The 18,957-nt window shown below is 39.9% G+C and overlaps 1 protein-coding gene across 5 annotated transcripts in view; it reads right to left on the reverse strand.

Moving 5' to 3' along the window:
* AMOTL1 (angiomotin like 1) overlaps window positions 1–18,957 on the reverse strand; it is a 147,479-nt gene that overhangs the window by 63,374 nt on the left and 65,148 nt on the right. For all 5 annotated transcript variants that reach the window (XR_007772619.1, XM_050940752.1, XM_050940777.1 and 2 more), the window contains 2 exons: window positions 15,557–16,463; window positions 770–1,058 (listed from right to left, as the gene is read on the reverse strand). Coding sequence is in view for 4 of the 5 variants with exons in the window: in XM_050940752.1 (XP_050796709.1) it covers window positions 770–1,058; window positions 15,557–16,463 (1,196 nt within the window). In the remaining variant the exon portion in view is untranslated. The remainder of the gene's footprint in view (window positions 1–769; window positions 1,059–15,556; window positions 16,464–18,957) is intronic.

Here is an 18,957-nt window from a genome sequence, read left to right on the forward strand (position 1 = left end):
TGTGAAGAACTTCAGAAAGATCTCACAAAACTACGTGATTGGGCAACAAAACAGCAAATGAAATTTAATGTGGATAAATGTAAAGTAATGCACTGGGAAGGCACAGTAACTTTAGGTTTAAAACTGGGCTCTGAAGTGGGGTTTTTTTATTATTATTATTTAATTTGAAAACAACTCCTCAGAAAAGATTTATCATCAAACTCCCAAATATCAGTCAACCCACAGTACTGGTGTGTTTGTTTCTTATGATAAAAAATACTGCAAATCTATTAAAATGCACAAGACCACACAGGACAGGCTTTGTTGTGATCACTAAACATATTTTGCATTTCAGATATGTACACAATGTTGCTGATTATGCTACACCTGTAAAAAGGTGCTAGCTTTAAAATGCCATGTATTCAGACGCTGCACTCCAGAAGAGAGACTACCGATGGAATTTTCCCTAAGGCAGGCATAAAAAAGTTGAAGAAGTAGATGCTCCCAAGAAAAGAAAACATAGCACACCTTCTGAGTAACATCTTCATGGGAAAGGAGTCTGCATAGCCTACTGTATTGGAATCACAGTCCATCCAATGACTGGCAAGGACTTACAGCGGACCCACGTGGCAACAATAGGAACCACAGGCTGTGTTAGGCAACTTGAGTGCCTCATGTTAGGAAGGATTACTTAGATCACCACCTGTGCCCAGGAGGGCAATAGACACACTTCAGACACACTATAATAGGGGCTTGCCTCTTTTATACCCTGTGAGAACATTCCACGTACCTTCTGAAGTTTGTCTGCCTTCTCATAGTATCCCTCCAGCTCCTGCCGCAGAACATGATTCTCCTCCGAAAGCATCTCCACCATTTGCTGCGCTCGCTCCACAATGGCATATGCATCAGGTGTGAGCTGCTGGCTTGGTGGAGTCGCAGATGGAGGCTGGGCAGTTACAGCTGATGGGAGCGGTGGCAAGGTTGCTGAATGCAGTGGGCCAGTAATGGAGGAGGCCTGGGAGGACATTGGACTGTGCTGCTGCACCGGCACCGATGGAAAAGCAGGTTGACATTGTCGGCTAAATAAAAGCAAATATGGGAAAAGAATTATACCAGCCCAGAGAAACTGCCCTGAAAACATACCAGCCATCTAGATTGTAAGGGCTTTGGGATAAGGCATGTACAAGTTTGGTCAGCACCTAGCAATGGGACCCTGATTTCTAAGCAATACCATAATATAAATCTGTACTCCTTGTAAAACAACTGTACTCCTTGTAAACCATCTACTCACATGTAATTAACAATGATTTATATATTTATCTGGATCTCTCAAATGATAAAAAGGCATCCATCCAAAAGCACTGGGTATCCTGCTTTTGCCTAGATGCACAAATAGTGTCACAAACTTCAGACACCAACGTAATTCAGGAGTACTGGCTGATGGATGCTAATTTAAAAATAAACAATATATTCCTTCATCCTTCAACCATTACCTGCCTGGAGCAAGTCGGTGAGTAGAAGATGAGAGGAAATGAGGTGAGCAATGTGATGTTCCTGAACAGCTTTAGCCTAGCAAAGGACAGACTGCTGCAAAATGGCTGGCTGGACAACTCTGATCAAGTCTTTCAAATCATCAGAGTCATTTTACAATGAGAGACCTCATAATGATTGCATGAATAGGCGAGTTATATTCAGATGCATTAATCTATACATTGATCTTACTGAAAACAAAGAGGTGACTTGATCATGGTCTAGATGTATCTACATGGGGATATGTTTTCTGACAATAGAGGTCTCTTTAATTTAGCAGATAAAGGTATAACAAGAGCCAATGGCTGGAGGTTGAATCTAGACAAATTCAGACTGGAAATAAGGTGCAGTTCTTTAACAGTGAGGGTAATTCTATCTTAGCTACTTATATGTCCCCATCTCCATAGTATCTGACTGTCTCACAATCTTTAATGTATTTATCCTCACCACACCCCTGAGCCAAAAACTCCAAAGGTAATAACAAAATGTTGTTTAAGTACATCAGAAGCAGGAAGCTGGCTAAACAATCAGTGGGCCCCTTGATGATCAAGATACAAAAGGAGCGCTTAAAGACGATAAAGTCATTGTGGAGAAACTAAATTAATTCTTTGCTTCAGTCTTCACAGCTGAGGATGTTAGGGAAATTCCCAAACCTGAGCTGTCCTTTGTAGCTGACAAATCTGAAAAACTGTCACAGATTGAAGTGTCATTAGAGGAGGTTTTGGAATTAATTGATAAACTTAACAGTAACAAGTCACTGGGACCAGATGGCATTCACCCAAGAGTTCTGAAAGAACTCAAATATGAAATTGCGTAACTATTAACTATGGTTTGTAACCTGTCCTTTAAAGCAGCTTCTGTACCCAGTGACTGGAAGATAGCTAATGTAACGCCAATATTTAAAAAGAGCTCTAGAGGTGATCCTGGCAATTACAGAGCTGTAAGTCTAACATCAGTACCGGGAAAATTAGTTGAAACAATAGTAAAGAATAAAACTGTCAGACACATGGAAGAACATAACTTGTTGGGCAAAAGTCAGCATGATTTCTGTAAAGAGAAATCATGTCTTACTAATCTATTAGAGTTCTTTGAAGGGGTCAACAAACATGTGACAAAGGGGATCCAGTGGACATAGTGTACTTAGATTTCCAGAAAGCCTTTGACAAGGTCCCTCACCAAAGGTTCTGATATAAATTAAGTTCTCATGGGATAAGACAGAAGATCCTTTCATGGATTGAGAACTGGTTAAAAGACAGTGAACAAAGAGTAGGAATAAATGGTAAATTTTCAGAATGGAGAGGTGTAACTAGTTGTGTTCCCCAACGGTCAGTCCTAGGACCAATCCTATTCAACTTATTCATAAATGATCTGGAAAAGGGGGTAAACCGTGAGGTGGCCAAGTTTGCAGATGATACTAAACTGCTCAAGATAGTTAAGACCAAAGCAGACTGAGAGGAACTTCAAAAAGATCTCACAAAACTAAGTGACTGGGCAACAAAATGGTAAGTGAAATTTAATGTGGATAAATGTAAAGTAATGCACCTGCGAAAAATAACCCCAACTACACATACAATATGATGGGGGCTAATTTAGCTACAACTAATCAGAAATGAGATCTTAGAGTCATCGAGGACAGTTCTCTGAAGATGTCCACAACCTGTGCAGAGGCAGTCAAAAAAACAAAAAAGATGTTAGGAATCATTAAAAAAGGGATAGAGAATAAGATGGAGAATATCTTATTGCCCTTATATAAATCCATGGTACACTCACATCTTGAATACTGTGGACAGATGTGGTCTCCTCATCTCAAAAAGGATATACTGACATTAGAAAAGGTTCAGAGAAGGGCAACTAAAATGATTAGGGGTTTGACACGGGTCCCGTATGAGGAGAGATTAAAGAGGCTAGGACTTTTCAGCTTGGAAAAGAGGAGACTAAGGGAGATATGATAGAGATATATAAAATCATGAGTGGTGTGGAGAAAGCAAATAAGGAAAAGTTATATACTTGTTCCCATAATATAAGAACTAAGGGCCACCAAATGAAATTAATTGGCAGCAGGTTTAAAACAAATAAAAGAAAGTTCTTCTTCACACACCGCACAGTCAACTTGTGGAACTCCTTGCCTGAGGAGGTGGTGAAGGCTAGGACTATAACAGAGTTTAATAGAGAACTAGATAAATTGCTGGAGGTTAAGTCCATTAATGGCTATTAGCCAGGATGGGTAAGGAATGGTTTCCTAGCCTCTGTTTGTCAGAGGGTGGAGATGGATGGCAGGAGAGAGATTACTTGATCATTACCTATTTGGTTCACTCCCTCTGAGGCACCTGGCATTGGCCACTGTCAGCAGACAGGAAAGTGAGCTGGATGGACCTTATATGCCATCTCCATTTTACAGATAGGGAACTGAGGCATAGAGAGGCTAAGTGACTTGCCCAGTTTCACACAGGAAGTCTGTGACGGAACAGGGAGTCAAACCTGGGTTTCCGAAGTCCCAGGTTAGCATCCTAACCACTGGATCATCCTTCCTCTCCAATTACCCAGTCTCCATCATCTGCAGCCGTATCAAGGCTACTTTTGCTGAAAGATAAGTTCTCAGATAACTACAAGTTATTGGAGTCAATGCAGAAATCACTGGATGAATTTCTGCATCCTGTGTTACACAAGAGGTAATAATTATCCCTTTTGGCCTTAAAATCTACAAATACTGTTATGTGTACACCATATTTTTTGCTAAATACACAATACCTGTGATCGATGTTGTTTTCACAGTGTACGGTGCTTCACAAGGAGGGATAGATGGGATTCTCAAAAGCACTTAGCATTAGCTAATTTTGCTCCCACTGGAATCAGCATACCATTGACCTCAACGGGTGCAGAGTTAGACCAATACTGAATGCTTTTGAAAATCCTACCTAAAAGCAAAGGTCCAAATACTAAAGCGCTCACCACAACCTAATAACAATGCCTAGGCAGGTGGCCTGTTGGCAGTTCACAACCATCTTAGCTTATGCCTTGATGAATAGAATCTGGTTGAAATAGAAAATGTCCTGAAATAGCAAAGGTGCCATTACACAAGTGTGATCGGAATGGGCGGCAGGGCCATTAAACACTCACGAGGCTACTTTGTGTGCTGAGTGCGTCATCGCATTAGTGAATTTTTTAAAACTTATTTGCAAATTCACTAATGATTAAGTTGGCACAAGAAAGCAGGTCAGTGCCAGGAAAATAGAATTCTGATAGGCACCAAATACATCAGGAAATAGATTTGCTGCCACTGTTATACTATAGTTTTGCTTCAGTGTTGCTGGCAGAACCCCCCTCCTCCTGGCCTCCTCACACTACATGCCACATCCCACATATGCCACATGTTTGATGCTAAAGCGAGGTCACAGAGCATCCAGGGGAAAAGAAATAAGGGAAGCTATCACAAGCAAAGCCATTGTTAACTGAATGGAACACTGTCTGGAACTGGAAATTCTCCTGCACAGCTATATCAATGATGATATCATAGGGGCTGGGAAGTTACAGCAACACTGTTCTCAGTATTGATTACACAGTAATGGGAAGTAAACATGATGTATTCTGCTTGGGCTGAAGGGTGCGCAATGCTCCCTTATGTGGAAGGGTCAGGATCACAGATGATACTGCTTGGAATGTTATGTTGCTCTGCCACATATGTCTCCTTATCACCAGCAAAATCAGAGAAAGGAAAGGACTGTGCATGCGGGCCCACGTGTTGTGGGTGAGGCCTTTCATTCCTTTGCAATAGTGTTTGAGGTTGGACCTATACCTGGTCAACCAGTTATTGTGAACTCAACGTGTGGCCTTCAGATGTTAGACGGTATGCCCCTGAGACGGGGACCAGGGGTCCCTCAGTTATTGTTCACTGGTTTATATTTAGATTGGGAACAATTAATTTTGATCTCTGAGACTTCCTTATAATCTCAAATATCTCAGCACATAGAAAGGTGGGATATCACTGAATTAGAGGTCATCAAGAGAATTTAATCCTCCTCTAGAGTGATAATCCAAGGGTCCAAGTAGTTACATGGGTACAGTTTTCACTATAGCCCGCAATTCCACAACCATGACATTTGCAGCATTTGACCTCTATTTTTGTGAAGATAACCTAGAAAATGTGAATCAAGTTTAAATTGATTCAGTATTGTCTTCCAGAGTCTGCAAACAGCCTGAAACAACAGCTCTGAGAGGTTTGCGCTGCTTTGTTCATCTCAATGGGTCATTAACTGTGACACTGAAAGGTGGCAGTGTAAATGTAAACCTCATTAACTATCTCATTACTGATCACTTCAGCAGAAGCATTTAGTGTGCTTATTTACAGCCCCAAATTACTATCCAGCCCTTCCTAGGGGTACACCACTTTACACCAGCAGAAAATTTGTCCCTCAGTTTTATCCACACTCTTTCCCTTTCCTGAAAGCTTCCCCGTAACACCATTAAGTAAGTCTCAGACTGTACTCCAAACAAGAACTACCACATTTCCTAAAGATCGCCTGCTGAGGCCATTTTGTTACTGCCCTTTTCATCATCACACTCTGTTTTGTAAAACCTCATAGGAAACCACCAGTATCCTGTCCTCGTCAGGGAATTGAAATTTCTTCTTATTTCAAAAAATTAACTACAAAAATAGTATGACCAATATTATAAACTGGGTTGTGCAATGAAATGTCACATACAATATTATGAACACCTCAGATATTTCCAATTGCAACCTAGTAAATGGAACATTACTAGTTTATGTGAGGCTTAGTCTAACACTTAATAGTTTTATCAATATAATTATTTCAATTAGTGTTTATTTTACCCAAATAGTTATCCTGGTAAAAGCCTTGGCGTGGACACAGTTATACCAGCACAAACAAGATTTCTACCAGTATAGTTAATTCTCCTTCTTGTACCGGAATAGCTACACTGGTATAAAGCACCTAGATATTGATATACCTGCATCCAAACTAGGTGAGCTGTACCTACTTTAACTATACTGGTTAAGCCCTGATTGTCCTGTTTGGGGATTTCTAACCTCATATTAGTTTTGCACCTTTCGGTTGCCTTCAGCCAGTCTAGGTTTACACTGAGAAGTGAGGGGAGAAGCAGGCCCAGTTAATTCAGTCATTCCTGATTTTCGAGTTATTCACCCCAATTGACTCCTGATTTACATCCATGTGAGAGCAGAATCAGGCCATAGATTCTGCACAGGTCAGAGTGTATTGAACATTGTCATAAGTGTTTTCTATCTTGAACTTGTACAATTTATGTCACTTCTTTTGTTGTATGGCTGGTAAACATAACGAATTACTGATGAATAGTTTGTTCTTTACTGTTTAGAAGTCTCATTTATCCCAGGTTTCCTTTGAAGTTTTTTAAAACTGAACCCACTGTTAAACTTCTGGGTGCATGTTCAATACGTATAACACAACAATCCAAAAAGCAAACTGGTAGTTAGAAAAAATAAGATTCCCTGATGAGGTTAAATACAGTCCATATCCAACCCCTCTAGTTAATACCTGAATGAATAAAGAAATGAACCAAGCTTGCCCTGTGGCCAGAAAGTCAACAGAGTCGAGCTCCCTTGGACTAATAGGGCACACAAATACCAACGATTTTCCTTTATTTTTTTAGATGGTGATTTTACTCTGTATTAGAGCTGGCTGAAATTGCCTGTGTAAAAGGTTTTTCATGACAAAATTGCCTATTTTTTAAAATGACTCTTCAAGAAAAATCATCAAAATTATAGACATTTTCCATGTTTTGCAAAATTTCCAGTGATGTTTTTATCAATTTTTGTAAACACTTTTGTCAAAATCGTTTTACAACTCAGTGACTTTTTTTGTTTACTGAAAACCTGTTTTTTTGGTAAATGAAAATTTTTGATACGAAATAATGCAACACTGCTTTGGAGAATGAAAAATTTCAATAATGATTCTGATAATTTTATTAATTTTTCAGTTTAAAACATTATGAAAAACAGGTCCACTTGGAACACTTGGTAATTTTGAAATCATTTTTCAACCAGCTTTGCTCTCATTTTTGTTCATTATAACTCTTTTACTAGTGATTGCACTTTGTTAGTGTTGTCAGGATAGTTTTATTGTTTGTTTGTTTGTTTGTCCTTTTTGACAGGCATTTAGGAGGGAAGGCTATGACAGCTACAGAGGCAGCAGTGGTAGCGACCCACGGAATGAAGATGACTAGATGTGGAAGCTGCAGGATGTACAATCTTCTGGAGAGGGTACTTGAAAGGTGCTTTGTTTATATGAAGTGCCACCTGATAGACCTAAAGGAAGAGAAGGCCAGAGGTTTGGAGATGCAGCTAGAAACTATGGTTGAGTTTCTAAGGGGATTTGAACAGATGATAGAGAGAAGGAGAGAGAAGGCTGAAGGGAAACCTTGCAGATCAGAGAACTGTGGATGAGAAAAGTGGCCAGTGAAAGCATGTGACTATGAGAACAAGGTAGAGGAAAAGACCAGTTAGTGAAGGAGAATAGAACTGAGGAATAGGTTTGCTGAGTTGGAAAATGGAAGCAGGCAGGCAGGCAGTAACGGAAGATGGAAGAGCAAGGAAGAAGAGAAGAGTGGCTAGTCCTACAAGAAGAGGGGAAGAGGCATGGATGGAGGTTAGCATGGGCTGGAGGAGGCTGAGCCTCCCCAAACACCAGGAAGAGGCAGGTCTATGTGACTGGGGACTTCCTACTAAGAAGAACAGAAAGGCCTGTTACCAGAGCTGTTCTGGAGAATACAAGTGTATGCTGTCTGCCCGGAGCTAATATATGGAATGTGGACCTAAGGCTGAAGAGGAGCCTAATGGGAGCAGGCAAGAATCCACTGATTGTTCTTCATGGGGACAAAGAATACTGCTAGATTCTCATTAGGGCACATTAAGGAAGACTACACCAGGCCAAGGAAAACGCTTAAAGAAATGAAAGCTAAGGTGATCTTCAGTAAAAACAACGAGGAGTCTGGTGGCACCTTAAAGACTAACAGATTTATTTGGGCATAAGCTTTCACCCAAATAAATCTGTTAGTCTTTAAAGTGCCACCGGACTCCTCGTTGTTTTTGTGGATACAGACTAACACAGCTACCCCTCTGATACCTGATCTTCAGTGGGATTCTATCCATACCTGGAGGAGGAGAGCAGAGGCAAGACAAGATTATGATGATCAACAGATGACTCGCACAACAGTGCTAAGAGGAGGGCTTTGAGGTTTTAGACCACTGGAAGGCGTTCACCAACATAGGACTGTTCTCATGGGATGGAAACAGACTTCTTGGATTGAGATTGGCACAACTGATGAAAAGAGCTTTAAACTAGGAATTCAGGAGAGACAGTTGGGAGGTGCTCATGTAATCTCAATGCTTCATTCCAATATTTGAGCAGCAGGAAAATCACGTAAAAGAGGATACAGCAATGGAGAAAGGAACAACAGAGGGTAGAAAAATGGACATCAAGAGAAAAGATAGTGCTAATACCACTGACAATAACAGGTACGTGATACTGGCAGTAAAGTGACTGTACCTAATTGGGCGAGAAATCTGGGTGAAGCCAAGCAGAAACAACTAAGATGTCCGTACTCCAATGAAAGGAGCCTGGGTAACAAAACAGAAGAACTAGAACTACTGGTGCAGAAAGTGAAACCAGATATTATAGGGATAATGGAAACATGGTGGAATAGCCATCAAGACTGGAATACAGGTATTGAAGGTTATGTGTTGTTCAGGAAAGACCAGAAATAAAGGTAAAGGTGATGGAGTAGCATTGTATATTAATGATGAGGTAGACTGTAAAGAAACTGGAAGTGATGGAATGGATAAAATGGAATCTGGGTCAAAAACAATTGGGGAAGAAAGGTAACAGAGAATAATGGTTAATGGATAATGGTTGGGGTCTGCTATAGACCCCCATGATCTGATCTGGATATGGATATTCTAAATAAAATAAATACTAAGGTTGTTAAGCGATTAAAAAAATTAATCGCGCTGTTAAACAATAATAGAATAACATGTATTTAAATATTTTTAGATGTTTTCTACATTTTCAAATATATTGATTTCAATTACAACCCAGAATACAAAGTGTACAGTGCTCATTTTATTACAAATATTTGCACTGTAAAAAACAAAAGAAATAGTATTTTTCAATACACCTAATATAAGTACTGTAGAGCAATCTCTTTAGCATGAAAGTTGAACTTACAAATGTAGAATTATGTACAAAAAAAAACTGCATTCAAAAATAAAACAATGTAAAACCTACAAGTCCACTCAGTCCTACTTCTTGTTCAGCCAATTACTCATAGAAACAAATTTCTTTAAATTTGCAGGGGATAATGCTGCCCACTTCTTGTTTACAATGTCACCTGAAAGTGACAACAGGCGTTCACATGGCACTGTTGTAGCCAGTGTCAAAAGATATTTACGTGCCAGATGTACTAAAGATTCATATGTTCCTTTACTCTTCAACCACCATTCCAGGGGACATGTATCCATGCTGATGATGGATTCTGCTCGATAATGATCAAAAGCAGAGTGGACTGACACATGTTCACTTTCATCCTCTGAGTCAGATGCCCCCTGCAAAAGGTTGATTTTTTTTTCTCTTTTTTTTGTGCTTCGGGTTCTGTAGTTTCCGCATCAGAGTGCTGCTCTTTTAAGACTTCTGAAAGCATGCTCCACATCTCATCCCTCTCAGACTTTGGAAGGCACATCAAATTTCTAAACCTTGGGTCGAGTGCTATAGCTATCTTTAGAAATCTCACATTGGTACATTCTTTGTGTTTTGTCAGATCTGCAGTGAAAGTGTTCTTAAAATGAACAACGTGCTGGGGCATCATCCAAGACTGCTGTAACATGAAATATATGGCAGAATGCAGGTAAAACAGAGCAGGAGACATACAATTCTCCCCCAAAGAGTTGAGTCACAAAATTAACTAACACATTACTTTTTTCAAAGCGTCATCAGCATGGAAGCATATCCTGTGGAATGGTGGCCAAAACATGAAGAGGCATATGAATGCTTAGCATATCTGGTATGTAAATACCTTGCAACGCCGGCTACAAAAGTGCCATGTGAACACTTGTTCTCACTTTCAGGTGACATTGTAAATAAGAAGTGGGCAGCATTATCTCCCGTAAATGTAAACAAACTTGTCTGGCTGAGCAATTGGCTGTACAAGTAGTAGGACTGGGTGGATTATAGGCGCTAAAGTTTTACATTGTTTTGAGTGCAGCTATGTAACAAAAAAAATCTATATTTGTAAGTTGCATTGATTTCAATTACAACAGAATACAAAGTGTACGGTGCTCACATTATACTATTATTTTTATTACAAAATTTGCACTGTACAATGATAAACAAAAGAAATAGTATTTTTCAATTCACCTCATACAAGTACTGTAGTGAAAACTCTTTATCATGGAAGTATTTAATAAATTTCAATTGGTATTCTATTGTTTAACAGTGTGATTAAAACTGTGATTAATCGCAATTGATTTTTTTAATCATGATTGATTCTTTTTAATTAATCGTGTGAGTTAGCTGCGATTAATCGACAGCCTTAGTTTAGATATAACAAGTTAGAGAATGCTTTTCTGTATTTATTTATTTATTTATTACTGTTAATCTAGTTTGTTCATGATTATCTTCCACTGCATCTTCTGACGCTACACATTAGTGACATGGATGGGATATCTAGATAATTAATTTACAATAACACTCTCGGAACAATGAACAAATTGGGATGAGGAGCAATTGTCTGATGCTTTGTTTTAATCAGGATCATTGTGGGCCTAGAAATGAAATGGATTTCCTATGACGAATCCTGTGAGGACTGATAGTCATGCATTGAAAGACTACAGCGGTTTGTTGATGCTTATGGTGTAGCATAACAAAAAAGTGGCATTCCCTTCTGAGACCTGTGGGAAGGAAAACCTGTGCACATAGATTCATAAGTGGAATCAGCAGCCTGCCAAGATCACAAGTGTGCATGTGGCACAACTGAAGAAGCCAAGCCAATTTGGAATAAATCTGGATGATGGTTCGAGGAACTATTTGGTGTGTGGTTAGAGATGCCAGCCATTTGCTGACAGACGCTGATTTTACATAATCCTGAGCTGTGGGATATCACTGTGTCAGTGAAGACTGTAGCAAAAGACATGGAAGATAAAATGGCCCAAAGTCAGAGTGACGTTTACCAAATCAGTGCCACATTAGCCCAAGGCTGAATCCTCATTTTGAAAGTTTCTCCTGTTGCCAAACAGACCATAAACTGTCATTTCAAAGGGGAGCTGTATCAGAAGTACCAGAAAGAATAACATACACAGTCTATGTGTAAAAGCTAATAAACTGTAACAAATCCAGATACAAGAATATAGTAGTTCAAACTGTTCCTGAACCATTATCTGCCAGTGACAGAGATGGTGACTGTTTAAACGCTGCCAGAAGGAATAATACACACAGAAAATAAATTCCAGAAAAGCTCAGATATCATATAGATAGAACCAGAAAACATCTGCTCAATGTGCAGTGGCAGTCAAAAAAGCTAACAGAATGTTAAGAACCATTGGAAAAAGGACAGATAATAAGACAGAAAATATTGTAATTCCACTATATATATTGATGGTATGCTCACCCCTTGAATATTGTGTGCCATTCTGGTTTCCCCATCTTAAAAAAAATATATTAGAATTGGAAAAGGTATAGAGAAGGGCAAAAATTAATGATCAGAGGTATGGAACAGCTTTCATACGAGGTGAGGTTAAAAAGACTGGGACTTGTTCAGCTTAGAAAAGAGATGACTAAGAGGGGATATGATAGAGGTCTATAAAATGAATCGTATGGAGAAAGTGAATAGAGAAGTGTTATTTATTTACCCCTTCACATAACACAAGAACCAGGGGTCACCCAATGAAATTAATAGACAGCAGGTTTAAAACAAACATAAGGAAGTATTTCTTCACAAAATGCACCATCAACCAGTGAAACTTGTTAGCAAGGGATGTTATGCAGGCCAAAAGTATAACAGGGTTCAAAAAAGAATTATATAAGTTAATGAGGATAGGTCCATGAATAGCTATTAGCCAAGACGGTCAGGTATACAACCCTAGCCTCTGGGTGTCCCTAAGTCTCTGACTGCCAGATGCTGGGACTGGACTTCAGGGGATGATGGATCATTGAGAACTGCCCTGTTCTATTCATTCCCTCTGAAGTATGTGGCATTTGCTACTGTTGGAAGACTGGTCTAGATGGACCATTGGTCTGACCCAGTATGGCCATTCTTATGCTACCCAAATGAGCAGTCTCATTGAAATCAGTGGGACTACTTGTAAGAGTACCTGCTCACTGGTAAGCAGTAAGGAGTTCACAAACTGGGCCCAAACAATTTCACAATCAATTAACCTCACTGTATCATTCCCACTTTGACACAGAATTCAATGACGCTCTGCCACATACACTGGAGTAAGCTCTGAGGCTTAGTATACAGGATCTTGCCCAAAAAATATTTTAAAAGACTCAGCAGAACAAGCTCCTTGGTTATTGAATCAGCATTTTTCATGAGCTATAAAAATCAAGCCATCACCCTTTTACGTGGAGATTAATCCATTTGGTGTCTGCAATGTTTGTTAACATAATGAATCACAGCTGGAATCCTGCTATGCTTCCTGAGAATATAACCTGAACGTGAGCTCATTATCTTGCATTTCCCATTCTCATATAGCTGTTTCTTATCATCAACAGGGATTTTCACTTGGCTCTTATAAGCATAATTTTCAGCTGAAAAATTACACACACTCCGGAGAGCTAATGCTGGTATCCAAAACAAATGTTTAGCTGGCGGAATTCAAATAAATGTTCCCAAGTCTAAACATGTGTAAGGGAAGACCGTCAGGCCACCAGTGCAGGCTCGTGCTTGCAAATAAAGCGGCAAGGTCCTGATCCTGAGCATCCCCACCTGGCAGGATCAGATTTTATTTAATCAATTTCTACAACCATTGTACTATTTGAATGAGCAATCATCTTTACCAGCTCTCATTTTGCAAACAAACAAGTTACCTACAGTATTTCAAACACTCACAATAATGAAATCTTCATGTTCTGATTTCTGCTTTCCAAAAAAAAAAAAAAATCAGAAATGCAGAGTGGGGCCTGGGAATTCAGACCATACTCCAGCTTTACTGTGGGCCAATGCTGAGGAAAGAGGAGGAACTCTGCATTGGGCGTTAAAGGAGCTTCAAGGATTTATGGGTCAATAAATACCTAATTAGACCACTTTTAACATGGAAAATATTAACACATCATCAAATATGTGGATTTTTAAAGTCCTCCAGATCCAAGGAGGATGGAGAGATGTTGTTCAGGGAGACCAAGGAGGAATTGCTAAGAATCATGGGGTGAAACAGAGGTTATACATATCAGGAAAAATGTCCTAACAGTGCGGTCCATTGGACTATGGGATAATTCCCCAAGGAATGGTGGAAGCCTCATTGTTTAAGGCATAGCCAAAGCCAAGCTCCACCTTCAGACAGGAGCATGAGAATTCAGTAGGTGCTGTGATGCTTAACTGGTTTCCACTAACTCTCAGGAGTCAGTCCACAGAAGGTAACATTTTCAGATGACTTTTTATGCACTTTGAGTGAAACTCACCCCTGTGCAGAAGGTCAGCACAAGGGATTACGCGCCACATAAGCCCACTTGTGAGGATTTCAGTGGAACATAAGAGACACACAGGGCCCTTTGCACAAGACAGCATTTTACCCTCTGAGTGACATTCACACACAATGAGAACAGCCTGAAATAAGCAGGTAACTCGTTACCTCACAGAGTTTGGGTTTATGTTTTTGTTATGTTTCACACTCTCATTTAAAAAGAACCAACACACTATTTTATTTTTTTTTAATACTCCTTGACTAAATTTTCTTAGGCCAAATCTCAGCCCAAAGCATTTATTTTTCTTACTTGTGAACTATAAACAATTGACAAATAGAGTTTTAAAAAGGTAGCACTGTGCCCTTTAATTTAGAAGCTGAACCATAGTAAGTGTTAGAAAGTTTATGGCACCTCTAACTACCTATGGTGGTGACCTATAGCTTTGTTGCTTCAAATAACCTACATTAAAATGGGGACATCTGCACAGCTTGGTATTAGATTAATGATGAAGAATTGCATATCTAATTGATGTTTTTTCTACTATAATTCAATTGTATAAATATATCCAGATACTTTTACATTTATGCGTAAAGTGAAATTAATAGGAATTAAGAAACTGAAGAACTTCTAAATACAATATTAGTTTTTGAAGAACTTTAGAGCTCAGAGATTATCAGAATATTGGACTCAATTCTGCTCTCAGTTACAGCAGTGCAAATCCAGAGTAACTCCACTGACTTTAGTGGAGTTAATCCAGATTTATGCCACTGTAACTGAGAGCAGAATATAGTCCACTGTATCTAAATATATCATCAATGTTATAACCATGGGGCCTGATTCCCATTTACAGTAAGGCCAATTTACACCATTCTTCCAGTGTAAAGGGCCTTGAAATGGGAGTAAATTATATTTACATCCATTTTATGGCTCTTTTGCACTGCCAGTTGTATAAAATGGCCCTAGTATAATGGGAATCAGACCCATTTTTGTTTATATAGGACCAGAACCCGCACAAGCCAACTGGAGTTATTCCATTGATGTCAATGGGCACAGGATCAGGGCTTGTACAACTGTACTTTCACTTATCCCTTCAGAAAAGAGTTATTTATGACCTACACAGCATATTTCTAAGTCTGTGGGAAAGTCTGGTGCAATTTGATTCCTTAGTTCAAGTTGTTTAACGGGAAAAAATGCCCACAGATGAACCCACTTGGTTTTCTAGCGTTACGGAGTTGATGGAGTTCACCCTCAGAGCTAAGAAGCCGGGTTAAGAGAGTAGGCCTGTTTGCTTAAAAGCATCAACAATGTCAATTTAAAAAAAAGTTCACAGCCAAAGAGTATTTACAAAAGCAAGGACATCAAAGGCCAGGAGCTAGAATTACCTTGTCACACCATATTCTGGGGGAGGCTGGTATCTGACAACTGCTCCTTCCGTTCTTGCTGGCAGCGGAGCAGGGTAGGAGGGTTTGAGCATCTGCATCATCCCCGAGTGCTGGTCATTATAAAACAACCCGTGTTCCTGAGTCTTGCTGACTGGTGACACCACCTGCTTGGCTTTGAAGGGGTACTCAGGCGGGGGACCTCTGGGATCCATTCCTTTGCCAGAAGGCTGAGTGGGTGGGGGTCCTCCAGTTTTGAAGCCTTTGTTACTCCCTGAGGTAGGAGGGTGTTGCTTAGCACCATTTCTCTCCAAGGACAGCTGCATTATCCTCTCACTTAGAGATCGGACATGACCCTGCTTAAGTTCTTTAAGTGCTTCATCTTTATGAGCCTGCCCACTGTTGGCCCGATTCACAGTTGGTCTCCCTTCCGTTCTCGATTTCTGACTGGACACTCCAGCAATGTAAAAACTTGGGCCAACAGCACCTGGCTGCTGGCCCCTAAAAAACTGGGACTGGGCCTTCGCCTCCTCATAAGTTGGTAGTTCTTCATTGTTCTGATGAGGCTGTGTGGCCCTGGACTGTTTCTCCATCACAGTATTGTCCACCTGATGTTCTTGCCCCTGAGGTTCCTGGCGTGCTGACTGCTGGAGCATTTGTGGGTCTTCTTGTGTGAGGTTTTCTGTGGAAGAAAGTGTGCTTGTAGTGCTGTTGGATGGTCCTGCGCTCCCTGTGGCCTGGTGCTGAATTGCCAGCAGATTCATGTTCTCATTTGGATTGCCATACCTCAGCTGCTCCTGGATCAATCGCTGTAATACTGTTCCAGCTGCAACATCCTCTGAACCTCTCATTTCCACCTCTGAGATCCCAAGGAGGTTTGGAAAGTGGAAGTTGCAAAGAGGGTCCTCAACTAAACATAGAACAGAAGAAAGTCAGGATTTATATTTTCTGATGACACCATTATTTAAGGCTGGCAACTGCTGAGAAATCATCTAATCCTTTTACACTATAGTACCCTGCTTCCTCTCCTCCTTACCAAACAATGCAGGATAACCTTGGGAAAACTCTGAAATGCTATTAAAAATAATGAGGTTGTACTGGTGTAATTAAGAGCAGAATCTGGCCATGAATTCACTATCTTAGTCCAGTAATTTGATTTATTTCTAACTATCTATGCTATCTCTACATGATTAACAGTAATTTTGACATGTCAGTTCTAACAAGATGATAGGGTGACAGATGCACTGCTACGTAAATCAGATCTGCTTATACAGTACCTTGGTTGCTCTATTTCCAGGTGTCAGGCACCTTAGAAATATCACAGCTAGGCCGATTAGATAAAATATATTCCACAAATGACACAGAAAATAAAAAGGATAGTGCAATATCCTGAGCCACAGGAGGACGGGAGCTAAGGAAAAGTCACAAATCTCCAAGTACTGTATTTGAGTGGGGCCAATACCACATTAATTTGTACGCTGTGAAACTCATTGACTTCAATAAGGTTGCGCAGATTGTGCAAAATACTGACTATTGTCTGAATTGATTCCAGTCCACTTTTCCAACACTTGAACCCACTCACCTAGTTTTCTATTGGAAACAAGTTGCAGTTAATGAATTGCAAAAAGTGAAATACGTAGCTGGGGTCTTCCCTGAATTTCCTAGACTGCAGCAAAGCAATAATTCTATTTACACAATCTCACCAGGACTTGCTGCCCCCTCACTTACCATGCACCAGTTCCACAGGGGTGTAACTCCATCGAGACCAATGAAGTTACTCCTTAGAGACATGGGTGTAAACGAGATTAGAATCAAATCCTCAGGAGTTGGATATAATCATCACAAATTGTTAGGCAACAAGGAAGCACCATTCTGTTTTCATTTTTTGAGGTCACTCTTGGAAATGTTATTTCTGAAGCCTGCAGTTCTCAGTTCTCATAGCAGTTTTTAATAAGTATTTTTAAAAAATTCATGTGAAAGTAATTAAAAAACAAATGTTCTCTTGGGGTTTGGTACCTCCCTGAGGTTTCATCTGTTATTGCTCACACCGTGTGATCACTTACATACAAATTGGATGCTGGATAGAAAAGAAAAACCCTCAGCTCTCCACTATGAAAATAGGTCACTTCTATTAACATTTTTGTGGTAAAGACTTAAAGATGACTGTCGAGTTTCCAGGGGAGAGTGGATACCATGCAGTTTCACTACAGTCATGTCACACACTCTGCAAAGTCCTTCAGAGGACATTATCTGCCTATGCAGGGTCTTATCACTGCCAGGAAGTGCTTCGATCACACAATGTCCATTTAGTTAAAGTCAATGGAACTATTTAACCTGATAAAAGTTACACACCTGCTTAAGTGCTTTGCTGGATCAGGGCTTGAGTGCAGAGAACACATATGTAAAATCACTAAAATATAAACATTTTCACACTTTGCAAAGGGATAAATTCCATCTAAATCTGCAAAGTAATGAAGGGCCAAGAGCCTGCAAAATATGCAGATGCAAAAACATCCATTTATTTGCTCAATTGGATACGTGCATGTGCATTCACCTAACCAGTACCTGCAGTTGCTATTTTTCATTTACATCTGTTATTATCATTGATTTATATTACTGTAGCATCTAGAAACCACTGCCAATAATCAGGGCCCCATCATGCTGACACACTGTAAAAATATTCTTTCGCCTAAGAGTTCTCAATCAAGGTTATGACAATATACAACATGTGAATGAGAAAAACACATAGGAGGTGGCAAATGACAAGATCACAGTAAAGAAAGCAAGTTATAATACATAAGCAGAAAACATAACATAAGAATGGCCATAGTCGGTCAGACCAAAAGTCCATCTAGCCCAGTATCCTGTCTTCTAACGGTGGCGAATGCCAGGTGCCCCAGAGGGAATGAACAGAACAGGTAATCATCAAGTGATCCATGCCCTGTTGCCCATTCCCAGCTTCTGGCAAATAGAAGCTAAGGACATCATCCCTATGATGGAGGTCTCTCTACAGCACCTGCCTAGCCAGTCATCCATTTGCACCCTAAGTTCTATATTTTGGAGACAAAAAATAGTTGCCTATTTTTGAAAACTTGACCCAAAAGGACTGATCTGTGTTTATTTTTCATAGGATTCTTGAAGTCCTATTCCCTAAGCAGAGTCTCATCCACCTTGGTCTAACTGTCCAGTGAAGAGCAATTGAGTACTGCAGTGTAACATGATACATTGCATTGGGTGAAAAATGACAAAGGAACAAATCCAGATCTCTCACTGAAGTAAATGGCAACATTTCTCTTGACTTCAATGGGAATCAAGATTTGGCTGATGATTTTCTTAAGTTTTTACAGATCACTCTGAAGAAACTTTAAACTTCTCTTCAAGGAGTCGATAACAGAAAAAGGAAC

Source organism: Gopherus flavomarginatus, chromosome 1 (genome assembly GCF_025201925.1).
Source record: "Gopherus flavomarginatus isolate rGopFla2 chromosome 1, rGopFla2.mat.asm, whole genome shotgun sequence".
Taxonomy (NCBI): domain Eukaryota; kingdom Metazoa; phylum Chordata; order Testudines; family Testudinidae; genus Gopherus; species Gopherus flavomarginatus.